This window comes from Oncorhynchus mykiss, chromosome 9 (genome assembly GCF_013265735.2).
Source record: "Oncorhynchus mykiss isolate Arlee chromosome 9, USDA_OmykA_1.1, whole genome shotgun sequence".
Lineage (NCBI taxonomy): Eukaryota > Metazoa > Chordata > Actinopteri > Salmoniformes > Salmonidae > Oncorhynchus > Oncorhynchus mykiss.
In genome coordinates, this window is record NC_048573.1 from 27,539,411 (window position 1) to 27,565,646 (window position 26,236).

The 26,236-nt window shown below is 44.1% G+C and overlaps 1 protein-coding gene across 10 annotated transcripts in view; it reads left to right on the forward strand.

Annotated features, from left to right (window-relative positions):
* LOC110531861 (EH domain-binding protein 1-like protein 1) overlaps positions 1-22,115 on the forward strand; it is a 67,061-nt gene extending 44,946 nt beyond the window's left edge. For 3 of the 10 annotated variants that reach the window (XM_036987738.1, XM_036987741.1, XM_036987742.1), the window contains 19 exons: positions 20-88; positions 287-550; positions 2,461-7,448; positions 7,541-7,607; positions 8,352-8,531; positions 8,939-9,463; positions 10,058-11,449; positions 12,269-13,297; positions 14,615-14,705; positions 14,979-15,145; positions 15,304-15,352; positions 16,127-16,648; positions 16,812-16,863; positions 17,283-17,329; positions 17,475-17,586; positions 17,719-17,818; positions 17,931-18,004; positions 19,359-19,473; positions 20,173-22,115. In XM_036987738.1, coding sequence (XP_036843633.1) covers positions 20-88; positions 287-550; positions 2,461-7,448; positions 7,541-7,607; positions 8,352-8,531; positions 8,939-9,463; positions 10,058-11,449; positions 12,269-13,297; positions 14,615-14,705; positions 14,979-15,145; positions 15,304-15,352; positions 16,127-16,648; positions 16,812-16,863; positions 17,283-17,329; positions 17,475-17,586; positions 17,719-17,818; positions 17,931-18,004; positions 19,359-19,473; positions 20,173-20,269 — 9,940 coding nt within the window. In that variant the 3' untranslated portion in view covers positions 20,270-22,115. The remainder of the gene's footprint in view (positions 1-19; positions 89-286; positions 551-2,460; positions 7,449-7,540; positions 7,608-8,351; positions 8,532-8,938; positions 9,464-10,057; positions 11,450-12,268; positions 13,298-14,614; positions 14,706-14,978; positions 15,146-15,303; positions 15,353-16,126; positions 16,649-16,811; positions 16,864-17,282; positions 17,330-17,474; positions 17,587-17,718; positions 17,819-17,930; positions 18,005-19,358; positions 19,474-20,172) is intronic. The other 7 variants (XM_036987745.1, XM_036987746.1, XM_036987740.1 and 4 more) reach the window with 6 other exon arrangements.
* Positions 22,116-26,236: the final 4,121 nt, after the last annotated feature.

Below are 26,236 nucleotides of genomic sequence, written 5' to 3' on the forward strand. Positions count from 1 at the left end.
ATTTCAACTCTGTTTTCAGACACTTGCACTGCCGAATGTGGCACTCCATTCCTACAGACATGCCATTGTTCTTGACTGTCAGAGAGAGGTGGGTTGTGTTGGTTTGCTGCAGGAGTGCAGCTGTTCTCGTTTGGCTGCTTATAATAATGCTTGTGCACCATCTCCTCCACATCTGACTGACACTACTGTGTTTTTGCACTATTCTTGCAAGGTGCATGCCCTGTGCTTTTCACTGTGTAATTCTTCCCATTTATTTGGTCGCTCACTTCCTGTCACTCTCTTTCAGCCCTTCGTGTCATTCTCCCACTCAAGGGGGACAGCCATTACCGTATGGGATGGGAGCAGCTGTTGACAATGAGCCAAAAGAAATTTCACATAGCCAGATGGCGTGTGAGGTTGTGGCACTAGTAGAGTATCAAGTTGTAGAAGACTTGGACATGATATGTGAGGAAGAAGCGGTAGAGGAAGTCTTAGAGTCAGTCTCTGGAATAGAGCATTCTGGGAAGGACGAGGTTACTGTGGCTAGGCAGGTGAAAGTTTATGAGATGCGGTAAGTGTGAAAGGGCCACAGCGCTCAACCTCACTACCTGCCAGCATGGTGCTGGTTTAGTTGTGTTGATCTGCATGGTGTTGCATTCCTATGGCTGTTTTTGGAGTTTGGATTTAACATAACTTAAACAGAGCATTAGCCAAATGCAGGAATGGTATGAAATCGTAAATTGTAAGATTTGTGCTTCTAGACTTAATTGAATTCGCCAATATTTTGCATTATCAGTTACAATTTTGATGAATATATATACTGAGCAATAATATAAATGCAACATGTAAAGTGTTGGTCCCATTTTTCATGAGCTGAAATAAAGATCCCAGAAATGTTCCAAACGCACAAAAAATGTTTTTTCTAAAATGTTAGTCATTAGTGTGCATTTATCCTTTGCCAAGATAATCGATCCACCTGACAGGTGTGGCATATCAAGAAGCTGATTAAACAGCTTGACACAGCCTGACATATTACACAGGTGAAACTTGTGCTGGGGAAAATAAAAGTCCACTCTGAAATGTGCCGTTTTGTCACACAGCACAATGCCACAGATGTCTGAAGGTTTGAGGGAGTGTGAAATTGGCATGCTGACTGGAGGAATGTCCACAAGAGCTGTTGCCAGAGAATGTAATGTTAATTTCTCTACCATATGCTGTCTGCAACGTAATTTTGGAGAATTTGTCACTACATCCAACCGGCTTCAGAACCGCAGACCATGTGTAACCACGCTAGCCCAGGACCTCCACATCCGGCTTCTTCACCCGCGGGATCGTCTAAGACCAGCCACACGGACAGCTGATGAAACTGTGGGTTTGCACAAAAAAATCATTTCTGCACAAATTGTCATAAACGGTCTTGACCTGACTGCAATTTGCCATCGTAACCGACTTCAGTGGGCGAATGCTCACCTTCGATGGCCACTGGCACGCTGGAGAAGTGTTCCCTTCACGGATTAATCCCAGGTTCAACTGTACCGGGCAGATGGCAGACCCCGTGTATGGCGTCGTGTGGGCGACCGGTTTGCTGATGTCAGCGTTGAGAATAGAGTGCCCCATGGTGGCGGTGGGGTTATGGTATGGGCAGGCATAAGGTACGGGCAACGAACACAATTGCATTTTATCTATGGCAATTTAAATGTACGGAGATACCGTGACGAGATCCTGAGGTCCATTGTTGCGCCATTCATCTGCCGCCATCACCTCATGTTTCAGCATTATAACGCAAGGCCATGTCGCAAGGATCTGTACACAATTCCTGGAAGCTGGAAATGTCCTAGTTCTTCCATGGCATGTATACTCACCAGACATGTCGCCCATTGAGCATGTTTGGGATGCTGTGGATTGACGTGTACGACAATGTTTTCTAGTTCGCATAGCCATTGAAGAGGAGTGGGACAACATTCCACAGGCCACAATCAACAGCCTGATCAACTCTATGTGAAGGAGATGTGTCGAGCTGACTGGTTTTCTGATCCACACCCCTACCTTTTTTAAGGTATCTGTGACCAACAGATGCATATCTGTATTCCCAGTCATGTAAAATCCATAGATTAGGGCCTAATGAATTTATTTAAATTTACTGATTTCCTTATATGAACTGTAACTCAGTAAAATCTTTGAAATTGTTGCATGTTGCATTTATATTTTTGTTCAGTATACATTTTTGCAAGCATTGTTTTGAAAAATCCTTTACATTTGATTGTGTGGTGTTTATACACTTAGATTGGCTTTATCTTGATTGAAATGTTTGCATTATTAATTGTAATTTTTGTGAATGGTCAGATCATGTTTGAGCATGAGTTTTGGTTTGTGTGTGATTGTTTTGATGGTCATTTCCTATTGATTGCTTTGTTCTTAGTTGAAAACGCTGCTTTCATGGTTGTTATAGTCACCTCTGACCTTGGTTTACCCTCTCCTCAGACCTCAAAATATGGCTTCATCATCACCAAGAGTTGCCAGTGCACCAGGGTTTCCATCCACTCAAGCGTCCTTTTCAGAGGCTCAATTGGAAGACTGCCCAGTGGACACGAGCATATTATGGGAGAAACCAACAAAGGACGGTCCACAGCTGGCCATGGATAGATCAAAAGAGGAGAGAGACATGGTGAGATTTATGGCAGATATAGTCCCATCTTGCCCAAGAACTGCCAGCATTCCAGGCTTTCCGTCTACACAACTGTCCAAAGAAGTCGAGGTAGAGAGGGAACCTAACATGGCAGATCTAATGCCAAGAGTGGCTGGCACACTCATATTCCCTTCTCTTGAAAGTCAGGTAGAGGAGTGTACAGTCAACACTGAGGCAATTTGTGAGAAGACAGTGAAGGGGAAAGAAGGGGTGACCATTAGGTCCAGTCCACATTTGGACAGATTACAAGAAGAGCTAATGAAACACATGGTGACTGTGGAGCTATCGTGCCCTACTGCAGAAAGTATTCCCGGCTTCCCCTCTGCACCACACCCCAAAGCTGAGGTAGATCTAAGTATGTTGAGTCTTGTGCCCACTTGTCCTAAAGTATCCAGTCTCCCGGGTTTCGCATCCACTGAGGGGGCTGCAACATTAGAGTGGCTTGTTGACCCTAAGCATATGTTTGAGCACTTGGAGAAAAAGAAGAAGAAAGAAGAAGAAACTGTTTTTCCAAAGGACAGATCAAAAGAAGACAGTGAAAAAATGACAGCAATGGTTCCTTTGATGCCATGTTGCCCAAAACCATGCCTGATTCCTGGTTTCCCCTCTGCACCACATCCAGAAGCTGAAGTGGGGACAAGTAGTGTGAATCTTGTTCCCTCCTGCCCTAAAGTTTCTAGTCTCCCTGGTTTTCCATCCATTGAGAAGGATAGGGAAGCAGGGTGGGTTGTTGATCAGAGCTCATTGTTCAAGATACCATTAAAGGATAGGAAAGTCATTATTGACAGCTTAAAGGTAGACAAAGAGGAAATTAAAACCAACTTTTCAATGCGGCCTTCATGTCCTGACGCTGCAAGGATCCCTGGCTTCCCGTCTGCACCACAACCCAATATGTTGAGTCTTCCCACTTTCCCTGAAGTTTCCTGTCTCCCTGGTTTCACATCTACTGAGGGGATTACAACATTAGAGTGGCTTGTTGACCCCAAGCCTATGTTTGAGCACTTGCAGAAGAATAAGAAAGAAGAAGTTTTTCCAAAAGACAAATTTAGGAAGGAAGACATTGAAAAAATGAAAGCAAAGGTTGCATTGGTGCCATGTTGCCCAGAAGCATCCATGATTCCTGGCTTCCCCTCTGTACCGCAACCCCAAGAGATATATTTTGAGCCAACTATACTCAGCCTTCTTTCATTGTGTCCAAAAGTCTCCAGTATTGCAGGTTTCCCATCTCGTCAGCAAACTGACAGAAAAGATTGGCACACAGATCTGCCCCAGGATCATCAGCCATTTTGGGAGAAACAAATGACGGTGAACCCAGATTTGAAAATGGAAAGGTCAGAAAAAGACCAAGCCAAGACGAAAGGAATGGTGGCTCTGGTACCATCTTGTCCCAAAGTGGCTCACACTCCTGGTTTCCCATCTGTATCACAACCCAAAGAGGTATATTATGGGCCAAGTATTGTCAGTCTATCATGTCCAAAAGTCTCCAGTATTGCCGGTTTCCCATCCCGTCAGCAAACTGACAGAAAAGATTGGCACACAGATCTGCCCGAGGATCATCAGCCATTATGGGAGAAGAAAATGAAGGTGAAGCCTGTTGTTATAATGGAAAGATCAGAAATAGACAAAGAAAGTATGAAAGGAATAGTGGCTCTGGTTCCATCCTGTCCAAAAATGTCTCTGGTGCCTGGTTTCCCATCTGTACCGCAACCCAAAGAGGTCTATTATGGGCCAAGTATGATCGGTCTATCATGTCCAAAAGTCTCCCGTATTGCCGGTTTCCCATCCCGTCAGCAAACTGACAGCAAAGATTGGCACACAGATCAGCCTGAGGATCATCAGCCATTATGGGAGAAGCAAATGAAGAAGAAGATGATGTTATTGATGGAAATATCAGAAAAACAGAAACAAGATATGAAAGAAATGTTGGCTCTGGTACCATCTTGTCCGAAAGTGGCTCGTATCCCTGGTTTCCCATCTGTACCACAACCCAAAGTAGTATATTATGGGCCAAGTATGATCGGTCTATCATGTCCAAAAATCTCCAGCATTGCCGGTTTCCCATCCCGTCAGCAAACTGACAGCAAAGATTGGCACACAGATCTGCCTGAGGATCATCAGCCATTATGGGATAAGCAAATGAAGGTGAAGCCTGTTGTTATAATGGAAAGATCAGAAATAGACAAAGAAAGTATGAAAGGAATAGTGGCTCTGGTTCCATCCTGTCCAAAAATGTCTCTGGTGCCTGGTTTCCCATCTGTACCGCAACCCAAAGAGGTCTATTATGGGCCAAGTATGATCGGTCTATCATGTCCAAAAGTCTCCCGTATTGCCGGTTTCCCATCCCGTCAGCAAACTGACAGCAAAGATTGGCACACAGATCAGCCTGAGGATCATCAGCCATTATGGGAGAAGCAAATGAAGAAGAAGATGATGTTATTGATGGAAATATCAGAAAAACAGAAACAAGATATGAAAGAAATGTTGGCTCTGGTACCATCTTGTCCGAAAGTGGCTCGTATCCCTGGTTTCCCATCTGTACCACAACCCAAAGTAGTATATTATGGGCCAAGTATTGTCAACCTTCTTCCATTGTGTCCAAATGTCTCCAGTATGGCAGGTTTCCCATCCTGTCAGCGAACTGACAGCAAAGATTGGCACACAGATCTGCCTGAGGATCATCAGCCATTATGGGAGAAGCAAATGAAGGTGAAGCCTGTTGTTATAATGGAAAGATCAGAAATAGACAAAGAAAGTATGAAAGGAATAGTGGCTCTGGTTCCATCCTGTCCAAAAATGTCTTTGGTGCCTGGTTTCCCATCTGTACCGCAACCCAAAGAGGTCTATTATGGGCCAAGTATGATCGGTCTATCATGTCCAAAAATCTCCAGTATTGCCGGTTTCCCATCCCGTCAGCAAACTGACAGCAAAGATTGGCACACAGATCTGCCTGAGGATCATCAGCCATTATGGGAGAAGCAAATGAAGAAGAAGATGATGTTATTGATGGAAATATCAGAAAAACAGAAACAAGATATGAAAGAAATGTTGGCTCTGGTACCATCTTGTCCGAAAGTGGCTCGTATCCCTGGTTTCCCATCTGTACCACAACCCAAAGTAGTATATTATGGGCCAAGTATGATCGGTCTATCATGTCCAAAAATCTCCAGCATTGCCGGTTTCCCATCCCGTCAGCAAACTGACAGCAAAGATTGGCACACAGATCTGCCTGAGGATCATCAGCCATTATGGGATAAGCAAATGAAGGTGAAGCCTGTTGTTATAATGGAAAGATCAGAAATAGACAAAGAAAGTATGAAAGGAATAGTGGCTCTGGTTCCATCCTGTCCAAAAATGTCTCTGGTGCCTGGTTTCCCATCTGTACCGCAACCCAAAGAGGTCTATTATGGGCCAAGTATTGTCAACCTTCTGCCATTGTGTCCAAAAGTCTCCAGTATTGCAGGTTTCCCATCCCGTCAGCGAACTGACAAACATTATTGGCACACAGATCTGCCTGAGGATCATCAGCCATTATGGGAGAAGCACATGGAGGTGAAGCCAGTTGTGATAACGGAAAGATCAGAAATAGACAAAGCCAAGATGAAAGGAATAGTATCTCTGGTACCATCTTGTCCAAAAGTGGCTCGTACCCCTGGTTTCCCATCTGTACCACAACCCAAAGAGGTATATTATGGACCAAGTATTATCTGTCTTTCATGTCCAAATGTCTCCAGTATTGCAGGTTTCCCATCCAATCAGCAAACTGAAGGAAAAGATTGGCACACAGCTCCACCCAAGGAGCATCAACCATTATGGGAGAAGCAAATGAAGAAGCTGATTTTATTAATGGAAATATCAGAAAAAGACAAACAAGAAATGAAAGGAATGGTGGATCTGGTACCATCATGCCCTACTGCAGCAAGTATTCCTGGCTTCCCCTCTGCACCACATCCCAAAGCTGAGGTAGATATAAGTATGTTGAGTCTTGTGCCCACTTTCGCTAAAGTTTCCAGTCTCCCTGGTTTTGCATCCACTGAGGGGGCTACATATTTAGACCCCAAGCCTATGTTTGAGCTCTTGAAGAAGAAAGAAGAAAACATTCTCCCAGAAGATGGATCAAAAGAAGACATTGACAAAACAAGAACAATGGTTGCTTTGGTGCCATGTTGCACAGAAGCAGCCGGGATTCCTAGCTTCCCCTCTGCACCACAACCTAAGAAGGAAGTAAATAGTGTGGATTTCACACAATCGTGCCCCAAAATCTCCAGTCTACCAGGTTTGCCAACTACGGCCAAAGCCCCGACAGGAAATTCACAGGTTGAACAGAAGCCTCTGTTTGAGAAGACACTGAAAGATGAGACCATAAGAATCCAAGATAGGTCCGCAGAATTCAAAGGAAATATGAAAAATATAGTGGCACGTGAGAGTCTCACTCCTGGGTTCCTGTCCTTACCACAACCTAAAGCAATGGAAGAACAAACCATGTCTGCTCTACACCCATCTTGTACAAATGAATCTACAGTAGCTGGATTACCTTCTAGACAGGCAATTGAATTAGCTCTGGCCCAGGGAGAAGAATCTGTGAGTTCTATGCAGCCATTGTATGAAAAACCCTTGAAGGATAGGTCAGAGGATACTGTACTTTCCAAGCCTGACCTAGGCAGTGCAGTTGGAGATGAAGGCCTTAAAACTATGGTTGCACTGGCACCATCTTGCCCCGAGGCAGCAAGCGTTCCTGGTTTTCCATCTGTGCCCCCTCACAGTCCAGAGTCTGTAGAGGCACATGGTAAGACGTGTGTGGTTAAGAATGTCATATTCTATTTCCAGTGACTCACATTGCAAGTGGAAAGCAACATTATTTTGCTTTTGGTTTTTAAGAGACAAGTATGCAGACAAAGGAGAAAGAGGTTGCTGGAGAACCAGCAGAGTATGTTCTAGATAAGGGGTAAGTGTTTGAGCATATGACTTTCTGCATGGATTGCAGTGGTAGTGGTAGTGATGTGTTGTTGTTTGTCTTATTTGGTCTGCCATGGCCACTGGAAAGCCAGGTATTTGAGCTCTGGCAAATCTCTGAACTAACTGTCCAGTGAAAATCTCACTTTGAAAAGTGAATATTCTGTTGACTCAAACCCAAATAATGTTGTCGACTCATCTTATAATCGTATTTGTGGCCAAAGCATGAATGAGAGAGAGAAAAAACCCACCGGTAACTTCTATCTCAAACAGACTGTTTCAAAAGTGCTTGCTATGAGCTGGCCAATCAGCGGTCTACTCTCATGAATATTTCTATGACCGGTACACGCCCACACCATTCTGTTGTTCAGGGTACTCCCATACCATTCCAACAGAGAAAAGCTGCTTTATAACATACTTAATTATCATTTTTGGAAGGAAAACTATTTCACTCTTATTGTAATTCATTCTAGGTCGTATTTCATAGGAATCTGGAAACACTGAAAAGTTAGTTTTAAAGACTGCATGGCTTTTGGTCATTTTCAAGATGCTCTGCATCTGAGATGTGTTTTAGGTCTGTGAGCCTCTTACATGGCGGTCAATAATTATGGATTGAAATTCTTAGTGAATTTGTGACGGGTGAGTCATTGTGGTGCATGCCAATGACTGTGTGTTTTTCTGTGTGTGGCATGGATTCTGTGGGGATGTTCTTTTCAATGTTCACCTCTCATGTTAGTGTCCTCAGCAGCCCACAAATAGAGAAGTCCACACCTGAGGAGATCCCAAAGCCCTCAGCAGTGTCAGAACCAGAGCTAGTCTTGGGGTGGGAGGTGCTGGAGGCTGATGGTTCTGTGGCAGAGAAGCCAGAGGAGGCCTCTGGCCTTCTACAGAATATTGTTGATGTCTTCTCCAGAGGGTAAGTGGGAGATTGGTGTGAGGCAAAATGTGTAGTGTGTTTTCTTTTTAGAAAGTAGAAGCATTCTGACTCATGAGTCCACTGAAGGTTATTATATTCACCAGTATCACCGTCATGTTCACTAGAGTTGTTAAGATTTCTGTTTGCATGTGATGGCATTTTCTATTTTTGATCTTCATCATGGATTGAAAAATCACAGTTTGGTTCAATTTTAGAACTTCGAGCAAATTTCGTATGCGATTAATAAAATCAATTTCTTGATGATTGAAGTTTGAGCGATCTGTGTTTATTCGCCTTGATTTCTGAGAAGACTTGAGACTTTGTGTATGGTTGGCATGCTCCAAATGTGTATCACTCTTGTTTTAGGGTTCAATCCCTCACTTACTGTTAGTATCCCTCTCTCACAGTTATGAAACAGTAGCAGCCATTTTGGGTCCGTCTGGTTCACCTCCAACAGAAGATGTAGACAGTGGTGTTGTGGATCCAGAGGACAGTGCAGTCCCATCAGAGAGCTCCTCTGATCCTGTCCCAGATATATCTATCCTTGTTCAGGAAGCAGTGTCTGGAGAGGCATCGCATGTTGAGGGTGAAACCAATCCTATAGAGCTCCCAACCACACCTGAGCCATCCTTGTTGACGGTGGAAGACAAGCAATCCAACTCTCCATCGGCAGTGAGACAAAACAGTGAGGATGGGTTCATTGGAGTCGAAGGCCCAAGCAGTATGAGAAAATGGCCGCCGTTGACGGAGGCTGACCTTACTGAGATCTCCAGAGGAGAGTTTGCGGTAACTGGGGAAGAAGAGGTTACCCTTGACTCATGGGCACAAATAGGGGAGAAGTCAACGTTCAAAGTGCAGGATGATGTTGAAGTTTTTTCAGCAAGGTCACCTATCGAGACAGAATTATCACCTTCATCACACCTGGACAAGGGGTGAGTGTCATGGCAGCAAACCCGTCTCGGAACTATTTGCCTGCACGGTTTGAGAATCCAAATTCGTTTACTTGCAGTTGTAACATTGTCTCTTGTTCGCATAATGTTTTGCTCAGCAATGTTTGCTACTCAGTGAACTGTGATGGACAAGTCTACAGTACAGAATGTTGGATGGGTTTAAGCTGCTTCTTGACGCTTAAGACACTTGTTTGTGGGTCCAGGTCATCAGTGTCTTTTGCAGTGTTTATGCCGCTATGTCAGACGCGTAACAAATATATGTGTGTGAGCGCATGTTTGTAATTCAAGCAAAGGAACATGGACGATTTGTATGAGTTAATACTGGTCACTGTGTTGAGTTGTTCTCTTGTAACACTTCAGTGTCTCCTCTGTGGACTTGGGTTTGCAACTGTCTCTATTTAGTCATTTGCTGGCTTATGGAATGTGGCTTTTGTGAAAAATCATTGTTGAAAGGTTTTTTTTTGTTGATAATATAATTAAACCGAGAAACATTGTTTAAAGTGAGAAGTTAGGCCTGGAATGGATTCTAATTCTATAGCAAGACCTGAGTCATGACTGTATTTTTTTTTCTTTAAGCCCCCAACACACAATCACAGAAGAAGCCTCCGGCCCTACCTCACAACCTACTGCAGACAAGTTGCTGGTAGAGGACAAGTCTGAAGAATATATAGTACCCATACCAGATAAACCCTCTGATGATCAGACTGTCACCCCAGTCACATCAGTTGAAACACAATCAGAAGTTGCCCCCCCTCAGAGAGGCAGAAAGAAAAAAAGATCCCTTCCACGAGAGTCTCAACAAAAAGCAGATGGCCAAGGAAGTGTGGCTACCCAGGATGTCGCTGCACAGGTAACAACTAAACTGGTCGCTCCTCATCGTGTGAAGAAAAAAGAGGGAAGTCTTCCTCCAGAAACTCAACAGGAAGCTGATGATCAAGGGATTGTATTTAATGTAGTCCCTTCACAGCCTCTAAGGAGAAAAGACAGCCTCAGTCCAGAGCGCAAACAAAAATCTGAGAATGTGTCTGCACAGAAGCCCATTGATGTAGTCACTTCCTGCTGTCCGAAGAGAAAAGACAGGTATCTTCTAGAACCTCTAGAGAAAGCTGATGGTCAGAAGGGTTTCGCTGCCCAGGCAGCTCCTCAGGTGGTCCCATCACGGCCTGGCAGTAAAAGAGACCGTAGTCTTTCAACAGAGCCCAAACAGAAAGCTGAGGCCCCTGTCCAGGCGCACACAGAAGTGGTCCCTCCTTGCCGTACTAAGAAAAGAGACCGTAGTCTTCCAGCAGAGTCTCCACACCGACCTTTGAGGAGAAAGGAAAGCTTCACTAAAGACACATCAACACAGGCAACTAGCCTGGTCCCACCTCCGCGCCCAAGGAGAACCTCTAGAGCCTCCAGTGCAGAACCTTCAGAGAAACTTGGCCAGGGAGCCACTGAACTGATTCTACCACAGCCAACTCAGAAGGCTGATGAGCCAGAGAATTTGATTGCCCAGGCGGTCACCAAGCTGATTCCACCTCAGCGCACAGGGAAAGCGTCTTTCTCTACCGAACATCGACAGAAAGCTGACGATTTAGAGAGTGCTACTGGTCAGGTCACAACTGTTCCCCTAACACCAGATCATGTACCGACAGAGTCGTACACGGACTTTGGTGTGAGAGAGACTGCCCCCCTCTTGATCATCAGAAAAATAGCCCCGCCAAGGCGCAGCAAGAAAACAAATTCTCCCCCAGTGGAATCAGGCAAAGCAGAAGATGTGGTTGTAGAGGCCCTGAATGCTGCCAACCAGGGGTCTGCAGCACCATCCCAGATAGAGGATATGATGATCGACTCGATTGAAAAGGTTGAGACTGAGTTGCAGTCTCAGAAAGTCACAGAAATGGCCACTGAGCCAGTTGAAGATAAGCCACACTTTGAAGGGGTTGCCGTGAATTTGACAGTAATTTATAGGCCGCTCATTGACAAGTAAGTTCATGTATTTCATATTGCAGTACACCTACTGTAATCTTAAAACAGTATCAAAGCAATTACTGTACAATGACATACCATACAATACCGTAGAATTGACTGTATTATACTGTGAAAAAAGTCAATGCTGCCGTAATCGAATGGATGAATGAATGGATGGATGGATGGAGGGAAGAATGAAATTCATTGTGGGGATTGGGGTTTGTATTTCACATGATTTTACTGTAATTACATGGGATTGGTGCGAGCAGGTTGGCTGCTAGGTAATGTGTTTACATATCGCAACATATCAAATAAATATTTGGTGTTTTATATCACTTCCACTTCTAGAGGCCTTAACAAAGGCTCCTAAACAGGCTATGACTACAGGGCAAAACAGACCAAAAGGACAAGGCAAAATGCTCAACCATTAAAGGTTTAAGACTTGTTGCAACTCCAATCCTGTCCCCTATATATTTTAATTTGATGGGGCACTACTACCACATACCAGTTCAATTGGTACAGCTCTCTCTAACAGGTGCAAAAAATATAGCCTCTTACAAGACATGCCTCAAAATATGTTAATGAGCCAGAAACAACAATACCATGCACCCACTAGTGGTCAAAAGGTTTTTGGCGCTCCCAAAATACAGTACGGTACTGTATTCTTTGGAATGGAATTACAGTACCATTCAAAATACACCAATTATTTCCCCACCCACAACAATTTCCCACAATGCACCATAATTTACAGTATAACTGCAGTGTCATGCTTCACAGTATTTTACTATTGATAATACCCCAAATTAGCGCATAAATTACAGTTTTCCATTACAGTGCAGCTCAGAAGGTATCGACAGAGGACACTGCGCCAGAAGTAAAGACTGAGGACAAGCAGGAGTACTTACCAGTCCCAAAGCCTCGTGGGAAACGAGACCCGACCCCACCTGTCCATTTAGATAGTACCAGACCAAAGACCTGGCATGACAACGATTCTACCAGAGAGAGAGGACGTTCACTTGCAGCCTCAGCCTCTGTGCTGGAACCACCTCGACGCAGCAAGAGGAGCAGTAGTCTTCCTCCCGTACCCCCTGGGTGCCAGCCTGCAGCGTCTGGTGAAGTGGTGGTTGCTCCTCTGCGTAGGAGGAGGAGTAGACTAAACATAGAACAATCAAGCGTGCCAGTTCCAGTTCCCCGCTCGAAAAAACGCCTCAGTTCCTCTTTCTCCGATGGAACTCCTTCAATGGACTCCTCATTCACTAGGCAGACCGATTCCCTTGAGGGCTCGTTGTCTCTCTCTCAGGAAGACAAACAAGTCACCAGTCAGGAAGCCACAGAGGGTTCAATATCATTAACCTCAAGCATGGTCTCCGAAGGGAGCTTTGTCACAATTCTTCACTCAGAGGAGATATCACCAGAAGTTATTGTCTGTGAAAAGGGACTGGAGGAGAGTGGGGAGAGCTGGACCTTCACAGATACCGCTATGGTCACTGTGGCTTTCACAGATACTGTAAGTGAGGACATTGAGAGGGGTTCAGAGGCAGAAACTGTCTTTGAGAAGGGACTGGAGGAGAGCATGGAGAGCTTGACCTTTACAGATACTGCCATTGTCACTCAGTCCTTCACAGAAACCCCTAAGTTCTTCGCAGACACTGTTAGTGAGGACATTGAGAGGGGATCAGAGGCAGAAGTTCTTGACCAGACCTCTCCAACCACTGCTACACCAGCTGAGGACGACTGGTTACATGTTAAGGGAGCCAAAGAGACAGAGAAGATGGAGATCGAGAGAAAATACATGGGGGTTGAAGAGGTGGACTTTGGCTTTGAGTCAGTAGACGTAGCTGCCGGTGGCTTAGATGAAGAGAGGTACTGTATGTTATGTTGGACACACGTGCAAAAGAGTGGTTGCGTGACGTGTTTAAATTTTTGAGTGCATTTACATGTAGGGGAGAGTGGGGTAAGTTTAGACATTAACGATCAGCATCACTCCGTCAAGGGAAATAATGTATTATTTCTAACAAAGATATTTACATATATTTCAGGATGTTGTGTATCCCTGGAAATAATCAGAATTCATGTAAACATGACCGTTTTGAAAACATAGCTTGTCCAAAAAAGTGGTAATTTGGCACAATTTACTCCGGTCCGGGTATGGGGTAAGTTGAGCCGTGGGACGGGGTAAGTTGAGCCGTGGGACGGGGTAAGTTGAGCCGTGGGAACGGGGTAAATCAAGCCGCCTACAAATGTCTGTACTGAATGAAATATTACCACTACATTTTTAAAATCATGTCTGTCTTTATTTCCCAAACACAATTCAACACAATCAAAAATAGCTTTTTGTCTTTTAATCATTTTAAGTATCTTTTAACACAGGCTTAACACCGAACAAACACTTTGTACTTAAAAAAACCCAACTTATAACATAAGCCAGGCCCTGTTGTTGCCTCATACTCCAGTGATAATGCCTTGCATTATGTCTGGGAAGAAAACACTTGCCAATGGCTCAACCATTGGCTCAATTTACCCCAACCATGGCTATTGGCTCAACCATTGGCTCAATTTACTCCAACCATGGCTATTGGCTCAACCATTGGCTCAATTTACCCCAACCATGGCTATTGGCTCAACCATTGGCTCAATTTACTCCAACCATGGCTATTGGCTCAACATACATTTTGACTATATTTTCCCATACAGCTTCAAGGATGCGCTTTCATACTAGGTTAAGGACCGCATATTGAAGCTTATGGAGACCCCAACTGATCTTTAAAGATCTCCTTTTGGTTTAGATACAAGCGTCATGAAACCTCTAATGCAATAAATGAGTCTTAGTGAGAATCGTAAATTGCTTTGCACTTTTTCCCATGTGGGTTATTTCTTCACGTACTCCATGGAATGATGACCTCTTCCTAAATCTTTGGTATAATGATTAGAAACAAGGGTGACTCAACTTACCCCTTTAGCTCAACTTACCACTCTCTCCCCTAGTTGTTTTTAATTCTACTACTACTGCTACTATGCTTGCATGAAAATGAACTGTTTGAGAATATGCCATATATTTCATCCATTGCAATTGTTTTAAATGTGTTGCTTGCTACTAAACAGTTTGAAGAACGAAATCCAGAGCAAAACATTGTTGCTGCGTAGTCAAGTCATATTAAATCCCTGTCTTTCTCTTTTTAGGCAGCAGGAGGCAGCAGAGGAGCCAACAACGCCTGAACGCAGACCTGCAAACTCTCAGGAAATGGGTCAAGACAGTGCTGCTTCTCCAGAAGTACGCTATTTATAGTCGTATCAGTTGACCAATCTTCCACCATCCATTTTGTTTCATCATTGACTTATGAAATGTTTACCCTTACCACCATCATAAATGTTTACCCGTAGCACCATCATAAATGTTGACTCCTTACCACCATCATAACTGTCAATTTTGTCAATGACAAAACAACACTTTTTTTGTAGTTATTGCTATGTGATACCTGGTCATTTCTATACCATAGATTTAACTCCGAATTGACCTATTATATTTGATTTCGTGTTGTTTTAGGGCCTCATGGCCAGTCCTGGCCTGGTCACTTCCAGCCAGTCACTACTGGAGTGGTGTCAGGAGGCCACCAAAGAACACAAGGGGGTCAAGATCACTAACTTCAGCACATCCTGGAGGAACGGCCTGGCCTTCTGTGCCCTTCTACACCACTTCCACCCGGACAGGATGTAGGTACCGTCTGTGGAGAGCTTAGACCTAGAACATAAACAGGCATTATGTTATGGTTTCTTTAACCTTTGAAAATGACATCATGATCATTTTTTTGTGTGAACTTGTTTCCTGTTCTTGTGTATCGATTTTTTTCTTCTCTCTTTTCGCTACTTAGAAACTTTGAGATGCTGGACCCTTATGACATCAAGCGCAACAACAAGAAGGTGATTTCCGACATGTTATTTCGGCGTGTGATAATCAGTCAGAGTATAATGTGCTAACCCATCATTTCCTAGGCCTAGAATTATTATCATGAAGTGTTTACCACCTGAACATTTTACCAGTGGTGAAAAAAGTACCCAAAAGTAAAGATTTCCTAATAGAAAATGAGTCAAGTAAAAGGGAAAGTCACCCAGTAAAATAGTACTTGAGTAAAAGTTTTTGGTTTTAAATATACTTACATTTTTGAGTGCGTTTACTGTAGGGGAGAGTGGGGTGAGTTGAGCCATTTTTTACATTCTGCATTACTCCGTCAAGGGAAATATAATATCATTTCTAACAAAGATATTTACATATATTTCAGGATGTTCAGGATATATCCCTGGAAATAATCAGAATTCATGTAAACATGACAGTCTAAGTCTCAAAAGTAAAAGTATAAATCATTTCTTATATTAAGCAAACCAGACAGCATGATTTTCTTGTTTTATTATTTTATATAGCCAGGGGCACACTCCAACACTTATGGTTAGTGAGACCGCCAGATCAGAGGCAGTAGGGATGACCAGGGATGTTCTCTTGTAGGTAAATGTTTCTGTCCTGAAAATGTATGGAGTAAAAGTACATTCTTTTCTTTCGGAATGTAGTGGAGAAAAAGTAAAAGTTGTCAAAAATAGAAATGGTAAAGTACAGAGACCCCCAAAAAACAACTTAAGTAGTAACTTACTTAAGTACTACTGCATTTTACCCATCCACCCCGTCTCCTCTTTAACCCCCAGGCTTTCGACGGCTTTGCTGAGCTGGGCATTTCTCGGCTGATGGAGCCCTCAGACATGGCCCTCCTGGCCGTCCCTGACCGCCTCATCGTCATGACCTACCTCAACCAGATCCGCACCTACTTCTTGGGCCAGGAGCTGAGCGTGCTGCACATAGAGGCGGACAGCAGGGAGTCCAGCTACGGCGTGGCCGGGGAGAGCAGGGAGGGCCCCGACCCGGAGGCCGCTGCACGCTACTGTCAACGGATCCAAGATGAGACCCTCACAATGAACACCAATGGGGGCGCTGCAGAGAAGGAGGCGTATAGTGACACTAAGGGGGGCACCAATGGGGACGTGGTCCCGCCCCCTAGAACCAAACGGCTACAGGCTGCAGGGGCAGGAGGAGGGGCCCAGGCCCCCGTCGCACCCCCCAGGACACACTTCTTATCTGCCAAGTCTGGGTTCTCCCAGCTAAAGGATGCAGATCTGGTTAAGAAGCGGCGGTCGCAACGCAGGTCAATAGACGAGGCAGACACACCCGGGGTAAGCGGCCTACGATCTCTTTCTCTGTCTCGCTCCTCTCTCCACTTTCTGCCACTTAATCTGCTATCTCTCTCTCTCTCTCTCTCTCTCTCCACTTTCGGCCACTTAATCTGCTATCTCTCTTTCTCCATCTCTGAGAGTGATTCCTTTGTTGTATTTACAGGTTGCTACAGGTCAGGAAGAGGGTGGAGCTACCAGAAGGAAATCAGAAACAGGTACGTACAGTATATTGATTTTGTAGGATGTTATTGGAGTTTACACCCACACAGACTTACTGAGTCTCCATTTTCCCAGGAACTTTGATTGCACAACACCCATCAGAGGTGCAGTGGCTAGGAGAGAGAGAGAGAGAGAGAGAGAGAGAGAGAGAGAGAGTACAGACACAAGTCATCACAGTTTTCTTTGCTGTACTTGGCTCATCCACCCCCTGAGCATTGGCATCACTCACTCTAATTACTTTGATGGTTTCCTGTCATTAGGATCAGTCCTTGGCCTATCACACTATGCTAATTGCCTCTTGCCATCGCAGTCTAGTTTGCCACTTTAATGCTCGTCTAGTAATTGCTCAGTGGAGCTACTGCATTATGCTCCTATGTATTTCCTTACACTGTGCTTGTGTGTATTTTCCATATAGAATGGGAAGCTGGTGAAGAAGGACGACCGGCTGAGGAGGGGTGCCAGGTCTGTCACTTTCACAAATCCCTGCCTGCCGCTGTCATAAACACTTACGTGCATCAAGGAAATACCAATGTTCTGTATATGAAGGAAGTATGTGTGTGCGTGTGCGTGTGTGTGTGTGTGCCTGTGTGCGTGCGTGCGTGCCCAGGACGCCAGCCAGTATGCACTGAGTGAGATGAAGGCCCTGGAGACGGAACAGAAGCACATTGACAGCAGGGCAGACATAGTGGAAAGGAGACTACGCCGACTGATGGAGTCAGGTGATGGGGGAGTGGAGGGAGGGAGGGAGGGAGGGGGTGAAGAAAGAGAAAGAAAAATACCCTTGAATAAATGTTCAGTATTTTCAAGGCTTCTTCTTTATAATGATGCCCTCTCTGTCTCCATACATGTAGGTAGTGACAAGATGCAGGAGGAGAAGCTGATTCAGGAGTGGTTCACTCTGGTCAACAAGAAGAACGCCCTCATCAGGAGACAAGACCAACTGCAGCTACTGTAAGCTCCACCATCCCCGCCGTGTTCTCCACCGTTACCTTGTGCTTTAAACAACTCTGACATATTATAGATCCGTGACATTGATCTAACCAAAAGTTATTCCGCTCCACAGACAAGAAGAGCAGAACCTGGAAACGAGGTTTGAGATGCTGAACCGAGAACTGAGAGACATGATGGCTATTGAAGGTAAAACTGCAGTACCGATATACTGAGCTACAAGATTCATGGTGCAACTCTTTGGTCATAGTGACATACAATAGCAAGAATCTGTCTTAAAGCTCAAATCCTTAATTGAAACAATCACAATGTATTTCCCCCTCCCCTGTTTGTCTAAAAAGCTAAGGGATGGGGCTGGATGAATGTAACCCCTCTCAAATTCATAGACAGAGCTAATTAATGCAATGACTGACCATACATGAGATCAAATGTACAGTTTTTAACCATGTTTTGAGGCATTTACGTTGTTTACAAACATTAGAGTAAGACACGCTTATGGGGTTCGACAGTTGAACTAAGCTCACGAGGCGTTTATAAGTCCTATTCTTCAAGAATCAATGGGTATATATATCATCAATTTCTGAGTCCAAAAATGGATGTAGCAGCTAAGGATTCTAGCTTTGAGTCTGCAAAGGGAATCTGAAGTATGGCGGTAAGCTTTGCGCGTGATTGACTCACGCTAGTTCATCTGTGCCAAGTGGTATCTGCCCTTGAGTTGGTTTGAGGAAGTGATCCTTTCTTTAATGTCATAATTTATCTGAATCCTTTATTTACTTCCAGTTTCATCATTAGGTTCTAGATCTTTAAAGAGGTCCTCCCGAGTGGCGCAGCGGTCTAAGGCACTGCAGTGCTTGAGGTGTCAATACAGATCCATGTTCGATCCCGGGCTATGTCGCAGCCGGCTGCGACCAATAGAGACCCAATGACGCAACGCACAATTGGCCCAGAGTCGTCCGGGTTAGGGGAGGGTTTGCCCGGCTGGGATGTCCTTGTCCCATCACGCTCTTGCGACTCCTGTGGCGGGCGTGGCGTTCCCGTTCCTCCGACACATTGGTGCGGCTGGCTTCCGCGATAAGTGAGCAGTGTGTCAAGAAGCAGTCCGGCTTGGCAGGGTCCTGTTTCGGAGGACGCATGGCTCTCGAACTTCGCCTCTCTCGAGTCCGCACAGGAGTTGCAGCGATGGGACAAGACTGTAACTACCAATTGGATATCACGAAATGGTAGAGAAAAAGGGGTCAAAAAAATAAATATATATATTTCATTGATCTTTAAAGAGAAGTTTAAAAGTAAGCTACAGGGGAACTACATTCTTGTTATGTTTCACACGCTATTAGAATGTTATTAGAGCAAGGTGAAAGCCAATAGAGTAAAAAAAAGGAGAAAGACTAAGGATCCAAGAAAAAGCTGGTCATGGAACTAAATTGCACATTGGCAACGCAACAACTCTTTTTCTACTCTGTACCACCCTCCATCCTGTATCACTCTTTCCCTGTCTTCCTCTCCTCCGCATCCACTCTTCCACTCCCTTCTTTCTGTCCTCCAGAGTGGCAGAAGACAGCGGCCCATAAGCACAGGGAGCAGCTGCTACTGCAGGAGCTGGTGTCTCTGGTCAACCTGAGGGACGAGCTGGTCCACGACATGGATGCCAAGGAGAGAGGGTGAGACGGCCATGTCTGCATATTTGGCCCCTCAAGTTTATGAGCAAAAAAAACAACATTTATTTATTTTCATGGTTGGACATAAAATACTGTAAAAAAGACCAGGAAAACAGCTGCAAGTTATTTTAATTTTTGGAATCTGTTCCCAAGTATTCCCACACATAATAGAGAGACACGTGATCATGTACAAGTTTCTACGCAAGGTTTGAAATCATTATGTTTTAGTCAAATATTTGATCTGTTTGGGCTTCTTGCGGTCCATTTGCAGTCTACAAATAATTTGTAATTAAGTTCTGGTCCCGACCATCCGCTCAAGATAAAATCGGCCCACGGTTGAATCTAATTGATGATCCCTGCCCTATTTAGTGCACTACTTAGAGCCCAAATGGCCCCAGGTCAAAAGTAGTGTACTATATAGGGAATAGGGTGCCAATTGGGACACAGTCCCCTGGCCCAGCTGAGTCACACATGCTGAACACACACAGCAAAACACTTGACACCCTCTGCTAAACATAAACCACGGGTGTATCCATCTGTTAATATATGGGTTGACAGTATGCGATGGGGTGAATGAGATATCAGGTGTCTTTGTGAGCTTTGTCTTCCACTGCCACACGGTTGAACCTAAGTCCGATAGAGGGACTATTTGCTATGGGACTACTGTTCTAGCAGGTCTATCTCCCTGTCCTCTGTGCCTAGGGCTCTGGAGGAGGATGAGAGGCTGGAGAGAGGCCTGGAGCAGAGACGCAGGAAGTACAGCAAGAAAAGCAAGGAGGAGAAGTGTGTGCTGCAGTGAGGCCTGGCGCCGGACACACCTGAACCAGGCAGCCCTGTGGAAGGTCACCTGGGTGCACTTTGGGACTGATGCTGTATGTGTGTGGCTCATGACATCAGCACAGCATGGAAGAGATTGAGAACAGTGTTATGTGACTGCACTAAGAGGACGGAAAACGTCCCTCCCCCCACACCCCTCCATGATATGACTGAGCCTCAATCCAACCTATGACTGGTTATCATCAGTCGCTTTGCCCTTTCAGATTGTGTTTTGATTGGATTGAAGTGTTTTTCTTGTCGCGTCATTTTCTATATGGATGCAGAGTTTGTGTGTACCTGTGTTTGTGCGTGCGAATGTGTGCCGCTGATGCGTGTCATTGTGAGTGCAATCTATTTTGTGTATTAACGTCGGGTCACAAAGACATATCCCTAACTAACCTATCACCAGATAGTTGCCTTACTGTAGAATCTGTTACAGTAGTGTATTGTTTCATGGGTTACATATAGAAGGTGTTTTCCACTGAATGGCATATTGTGGACGGGACAGGGCTCCAGTTACTATGTATAACAAAGACCAACTTTAGGCCCATGCAGCAGGTGGATTGATTCACCCGTCTTCACCTACAGTTACATGAAGCTGACAGGAGCGGTCTGTGATTTATTGCCAATTACAATGGAGAGATGGACGGGAAGTACTCAACTTGTGCCAAACAAATATTGCAAAAAAAAAAAAAGGATCTTTCTTATTTCTTGCAGTGTGTTGGCTTGCCCTGTGCAGACGGCACACAGCAAACATCTGTTGTCTTGATTGTTTATCGACGTCGAGGAAAGAAGAAAACGGACATTGTCGACAAGGTCTTGGTATTGAAGATGTTAAATGTTTAACCAGAGTGGGAGATTGTAGGGAGGAAAGGGAAAAGAACTGTGGAGTCTATACGGTAGCAAGTTTCGTACCCTACAGCTCGGTGTCTGAAAGAACAAAACCGTTTTAACTTATCCAAAATAATTTATGGTTTTATTTATTGAATCGGTATTCAACAGATAATCTTACAGATCCAGCCTGTCAAATGTGCCTTTTGACCAGACCCATAGTTTTAAAAAAATGACTGGAAGTAGGAACTTTGTTCCAGGTCTGGATATGTTTATGCAGTGAGTTTGAGTTCAGTTACTGTTTTGTGACATTAGCCTTGTAATGTCTTGTTTCCATTGATTGGGTTTTGTTGTTTTATTAATTCAATGAATTGACGCAGAAGCTGTGGAGTCTGAAAATGAAATGATCTAAAAATACTAGAGAACAGCAATATTCAGAACATAAAACATCAGGCAAATGCATGTTTTGTAGTATTACTATATATAGTCTTATGCACGTTGTTATGACAGAGGATGTAATGTGCAAAAGTGTATGCAGTAAACAATTAACCCTAACACGGTCTAAAAAAAAATACACTTTACTTTTGCAGAAAAATATTCTAAGATTAAAACACCAGCACTTCCTTACAACAGTATTACGATCATTTGGCCAAGATTGGACCAGAGGTTGATATTAGCTTGACCTCTGTGGCGCAACACAACAGAGTAAAAACTAGACTCTGTCCTGAGTGATTTTGGGATGCCATTTGACTGAGAGTGAAAAAAAAATTGACGGTGAAGTGTTTGAACTTGTGTTCCAGTCTGTGCCTCCTCTACCACCCTGCTGTTAGTTACTGTGGTAATGTTTACTATTCCCTGTGTGAGTTTGAGAAATGTGCTTTTGAGTTTTCTGAAATAGCTTTTTGGGGATTTTTTTTGTTTGTTTTAATGTTACGTACATTTGCACTATTTGTAATGTTTGGAAAATAAAAGCTATTTTGGATGACTCGGAGAAACCACAATGCGTCTATTTAATGCAACATTTTTATATGGAAATCATTCATGAATCCTTACACTTCAAGGTGGATACATAGAGTCGTGGCCAAAAGTTTTGAGAATGACACAAATATTAATTTCCACAAATTTTCTGCCTCAGTGTCTTTAGATATTTTTGTCAGATGTTACTATGGAATACTGAAGTATAATTACAAGCATTTCATACGTGTCAAAGGCTTTTATTGACAATTACATGAAGTTGATGCAAAGAGTCAATATTTGCACTGTTGACCCTTCTTTTTCAAGACCTCTGCAATTCACCCTGGCATGCTGTCAATGAACTTCTGGGCCACATCCTGACTGATCAATGCTTGGAGTTTGTCAGAATTTGTGGGTTTTTGTTTGTCTACCTGCCTCTTGAGGATTGACCACAAGTTTTCAGTGGGAATAAGGGTCTGGGGAGTTTCCATGCCATGGACCCAAAATATCGATGTTTTGTTCCCCGAGCCACTTAGTTATCACTTTTGCCTTATGGCAAGGTGTTCCATCATGCTGGAAAAGGCATTGCTCGTCACCAAACTGTTCCTGGATGGTTTGTGAGAAGTTGCTCTCGGAGGATGTGTTCCATTCTTTATTCATGAGTGTGTTCTTCTGCAAAATTTTGAGTAAGCCCACTCCCTTGGCTGAGAAACAAGCCCACACATGAATGGTCTCAGGATACTTTACTGTTAGCATGACACAAGACTGATGGTAGAGCTCACCTTCTCTTCTCCGGACAAGTTTTTTTCCAGGTGCCCCAAACAATCGGAAAGGGGATTCATCAAAGAAAATGACTACCAGAGTCCTCAGCAGTCGAATCCCTGTACCTTTTGCAGAATATCAGTCTGTCATTTAGGTGCAATATCCTTGCCTGTGAAGCCATTTTTGTGCAAAGCAATGATGACGGCACGTAACCACAGTTGACAGAGGAAGAACAATTATTCCAAGCACCACCCTCCTTTGAAGCTTCCAGTCTGTTATTCTAACTCAATCAGCATGACAAAGTGATCTCCAGCCTTGTCCTCGTCAACACTCACACCTGTGTTAACGAGAGAATCACTGACATGATGTCAGCTGGTCCTTTTGTGGCAGGGCTGAAATGCAGTGGAAATGTTTTTTGGGAATTCAGTTCATTTGCATGGCAAAGAGGGACTTTTCAATTAATTGCAATTCATCTGATCACTCTTCATAACATTCCGGAGTATATCCAAATTGCCATCATACAAACTGAGGCAGCAGACTTTGTGAAAATTAATATTTGTGCCATTCTTAAAACTTTTGGCCACGACTGTACACTACATAGCCAAAAGTATGTGGACACCTGCACGTCGAAGATCTCATTCCAAAATTATGGGCATTAATATGGAGTTGGTCCCCCCTTTACGGCTTGAACAGCCTCCACTCTTCTGGGAAGGCTTTCCACCAGATGTTTTTGGAACATTGCTGCGGGGACTTGCTTCCATTCAGCCACGAGAGCATTAGTGAGGTCGGGCACTGATGTTGGGCGATTAGGCCTGGCTCGCAGTCGGTGTTCCAATTCATCCCAAAGGTGTTCGATGGGGTGGAGGTCAGGGCTCTGTGCAGTCCAGTCAAGTTGTTCCAAACCAATCTCGACAAACCATTTCTGTATGGACCTCGCTTTGTGCACAGGGGCATTGTCATGCTGAAATGGGAAAGGGCCTTCCACAAACTGTAGCCACAAAGTTGGAAACACAGAATCGTCTAGAATGCCATTGTATGCTGTAGCGTTAAGATTTCCCTTCAGTGGAACTAAGGGGTCTAGCCCGAACCATGAAAAGCAGCCCATTATTCCTCCTCCAAGACCATTATTCCTCCTCCAAACTTTACAGTTGGCACTATGCATTCGGGCAGGTAGCGTTCTCCTGGCATCTGCCAAACCCAGATTTGTCAGTCGCGCTGCCAGATGGTGAAGCATGATTCATCACTCCAGAGAATGCGTTTCTACTGCTCCAGAGTCCAATGGCGGCAAGCTTTACACCACTCCAGCCAACGCTTGGCATTGCACATGGTGATCTTAGGCTTGTGTGCGGCTGCTCGGCCATGGAAACCCATTTCTTGAAGCTCCTGACGAACAGTTATTGTCCTGATGTTGCTTCCATGTGTCTGATGTGTCCTTTTGGAACTCTAGCGAGTGTTGATTTTTACACGCTGTGTGCTTTAGCACTCAACGGTCCTGTTCTGTGACCTTGTGTGGCCTACCACTTCGCGGCTTAGCCGTTGTTGCTCTTATACATTTCCACTTCACAATAACAGCACTTACAGTTGACCGGGGCTGCTCTAGCAGGGCAGAAATGTGACAAACTGACTTGTTGGAAAGGTGGCATCCCATGACGGTGCCACGTTGAAAGTCACTGAGCTCTTCAGTAAGGCCATTCTTTCGCCAATGTTTGTCTATGGAGATTGCATGGCTGTGTGCTTGATTTGATATAACTGTCAGCAACAGGTGTGGCTGAAATAGCAGAATCCACAAATTTGAAGGGGTGTCCACATAATGTTGGCCATGTAGTGTAACTTTAGCCATGAGTGAGCATAGGCATGCTCCGTCTACTTACTATCATGAAAGCCAATGCCAGTGTCAGTGAACCAATGTGTGGTTACTATTTCCATTCAGGTTGTTTTTACTCATTCATTTCCATTCCAATGAGTTTGTCCTCATTGGTAGTCTCACTAACAGGCCTTGCAGTGCCTATGGGCACCATGAGGATTCAGTTAGTCCAGTGCACAGAGCTGTAGGCCTAGAACTCTAAGGGAACAACAATACAAACTGTGTTAATCTGAAGTAAGGGAACGAGGGATACCTAGTCAATTGTACAACTGAATGCATTCAACTGAAGTGTGTCTTCCGCATTTAACCCAACCCCTCTGATTCAGAGAGGTGCCCCATTTAAGGAATGTTGATTAGATTGGGTGCTGGATCATGTTGTAATGTGTTTTCCTGTTAGATAATGGAAAAGAGATTGAATCTCGGGAACAAAGCAGGACTGCCCACTCCTGACACAATATCTTGTAACCCCTTATTGTCTTATGTCAAAGAATCATGTACTGGCCAAGGTGTACCTTTCTGTGTACTGCTCTGACCTCACAAGCAAACAAAGACTCAACAAGCTATAGAGAACCTTTTGTATTTCAGTTGTTTATTAAGATGTTTTATTTTATTTTTCAAAGTGTAAAGAGAGCATTTGAAAGTACGAAAGAGTGAGGGATTATAAGTGAGAAAAGTTATCTTTCCTATAAACAATTAATAGTTCATTTTGTTTACTCATTTAGGAAGCAGGCTCAAACCGCTCAAATTGAGTGTTTTTGTATCAGGATAAGGTAAGACCCAGATTCAGACCGTGACGAAGTAACAATGTTGATTACAGCAACATAGGCAAAAGCACAGGATGGCAGGCAGGCAGGCAGGCTCAGGGTCAGGCAGAGTGGTCAGGCGGGCGGGTTCAGCTTCAGGACAGACAAGGGTCAAAAACCAGGATGGGTGAGAAAAAGAGAGGCTGGGAAAAGACAGGAGCTGACAGGACAAATGCTGGTAAGCTTGACAAACAAGATGAACTGGCAACAGACAAACAGAGAACACAGGTATAAATACACAGGGGATAATGGGGAAGATGGGCGACACCTGGAGGGGATGGAAACAATTACAAAGACAGGTGAAACAGATCAGGGCGTGACACTTTGGCTACACAGTGTTCCTCACATACGTCCCCCATAGCCACAAAGCTTTGTCAACATTAGAAATATTAGTTATATTACCCCATGTACCAGAAACCGGGACCCTATCCTCGCTGCTTCAGTGTATATGGGATTTGAGGAACAACCCAACTAGCCCATAACTTTCTGAGAACCATATGGTTATTTAGCATACAACCGCCCCACAACTTTCTGGGAATAGTGCAGGATAGTTGCTTGGCTTTGGAGCATTCTCAGCACTTTTAAGGAACTTGACAAACTATTTTCTTGCTATTTCATCCCTTTAAAGCTACAATATGTAACTTTTTGAGCAACCCGACCACATTCACACAGAAATGTGAGTTATAGATCTGTCATTTTCATTGAAAGCAAGTCCAAGAACCGGTAGATATGTTCT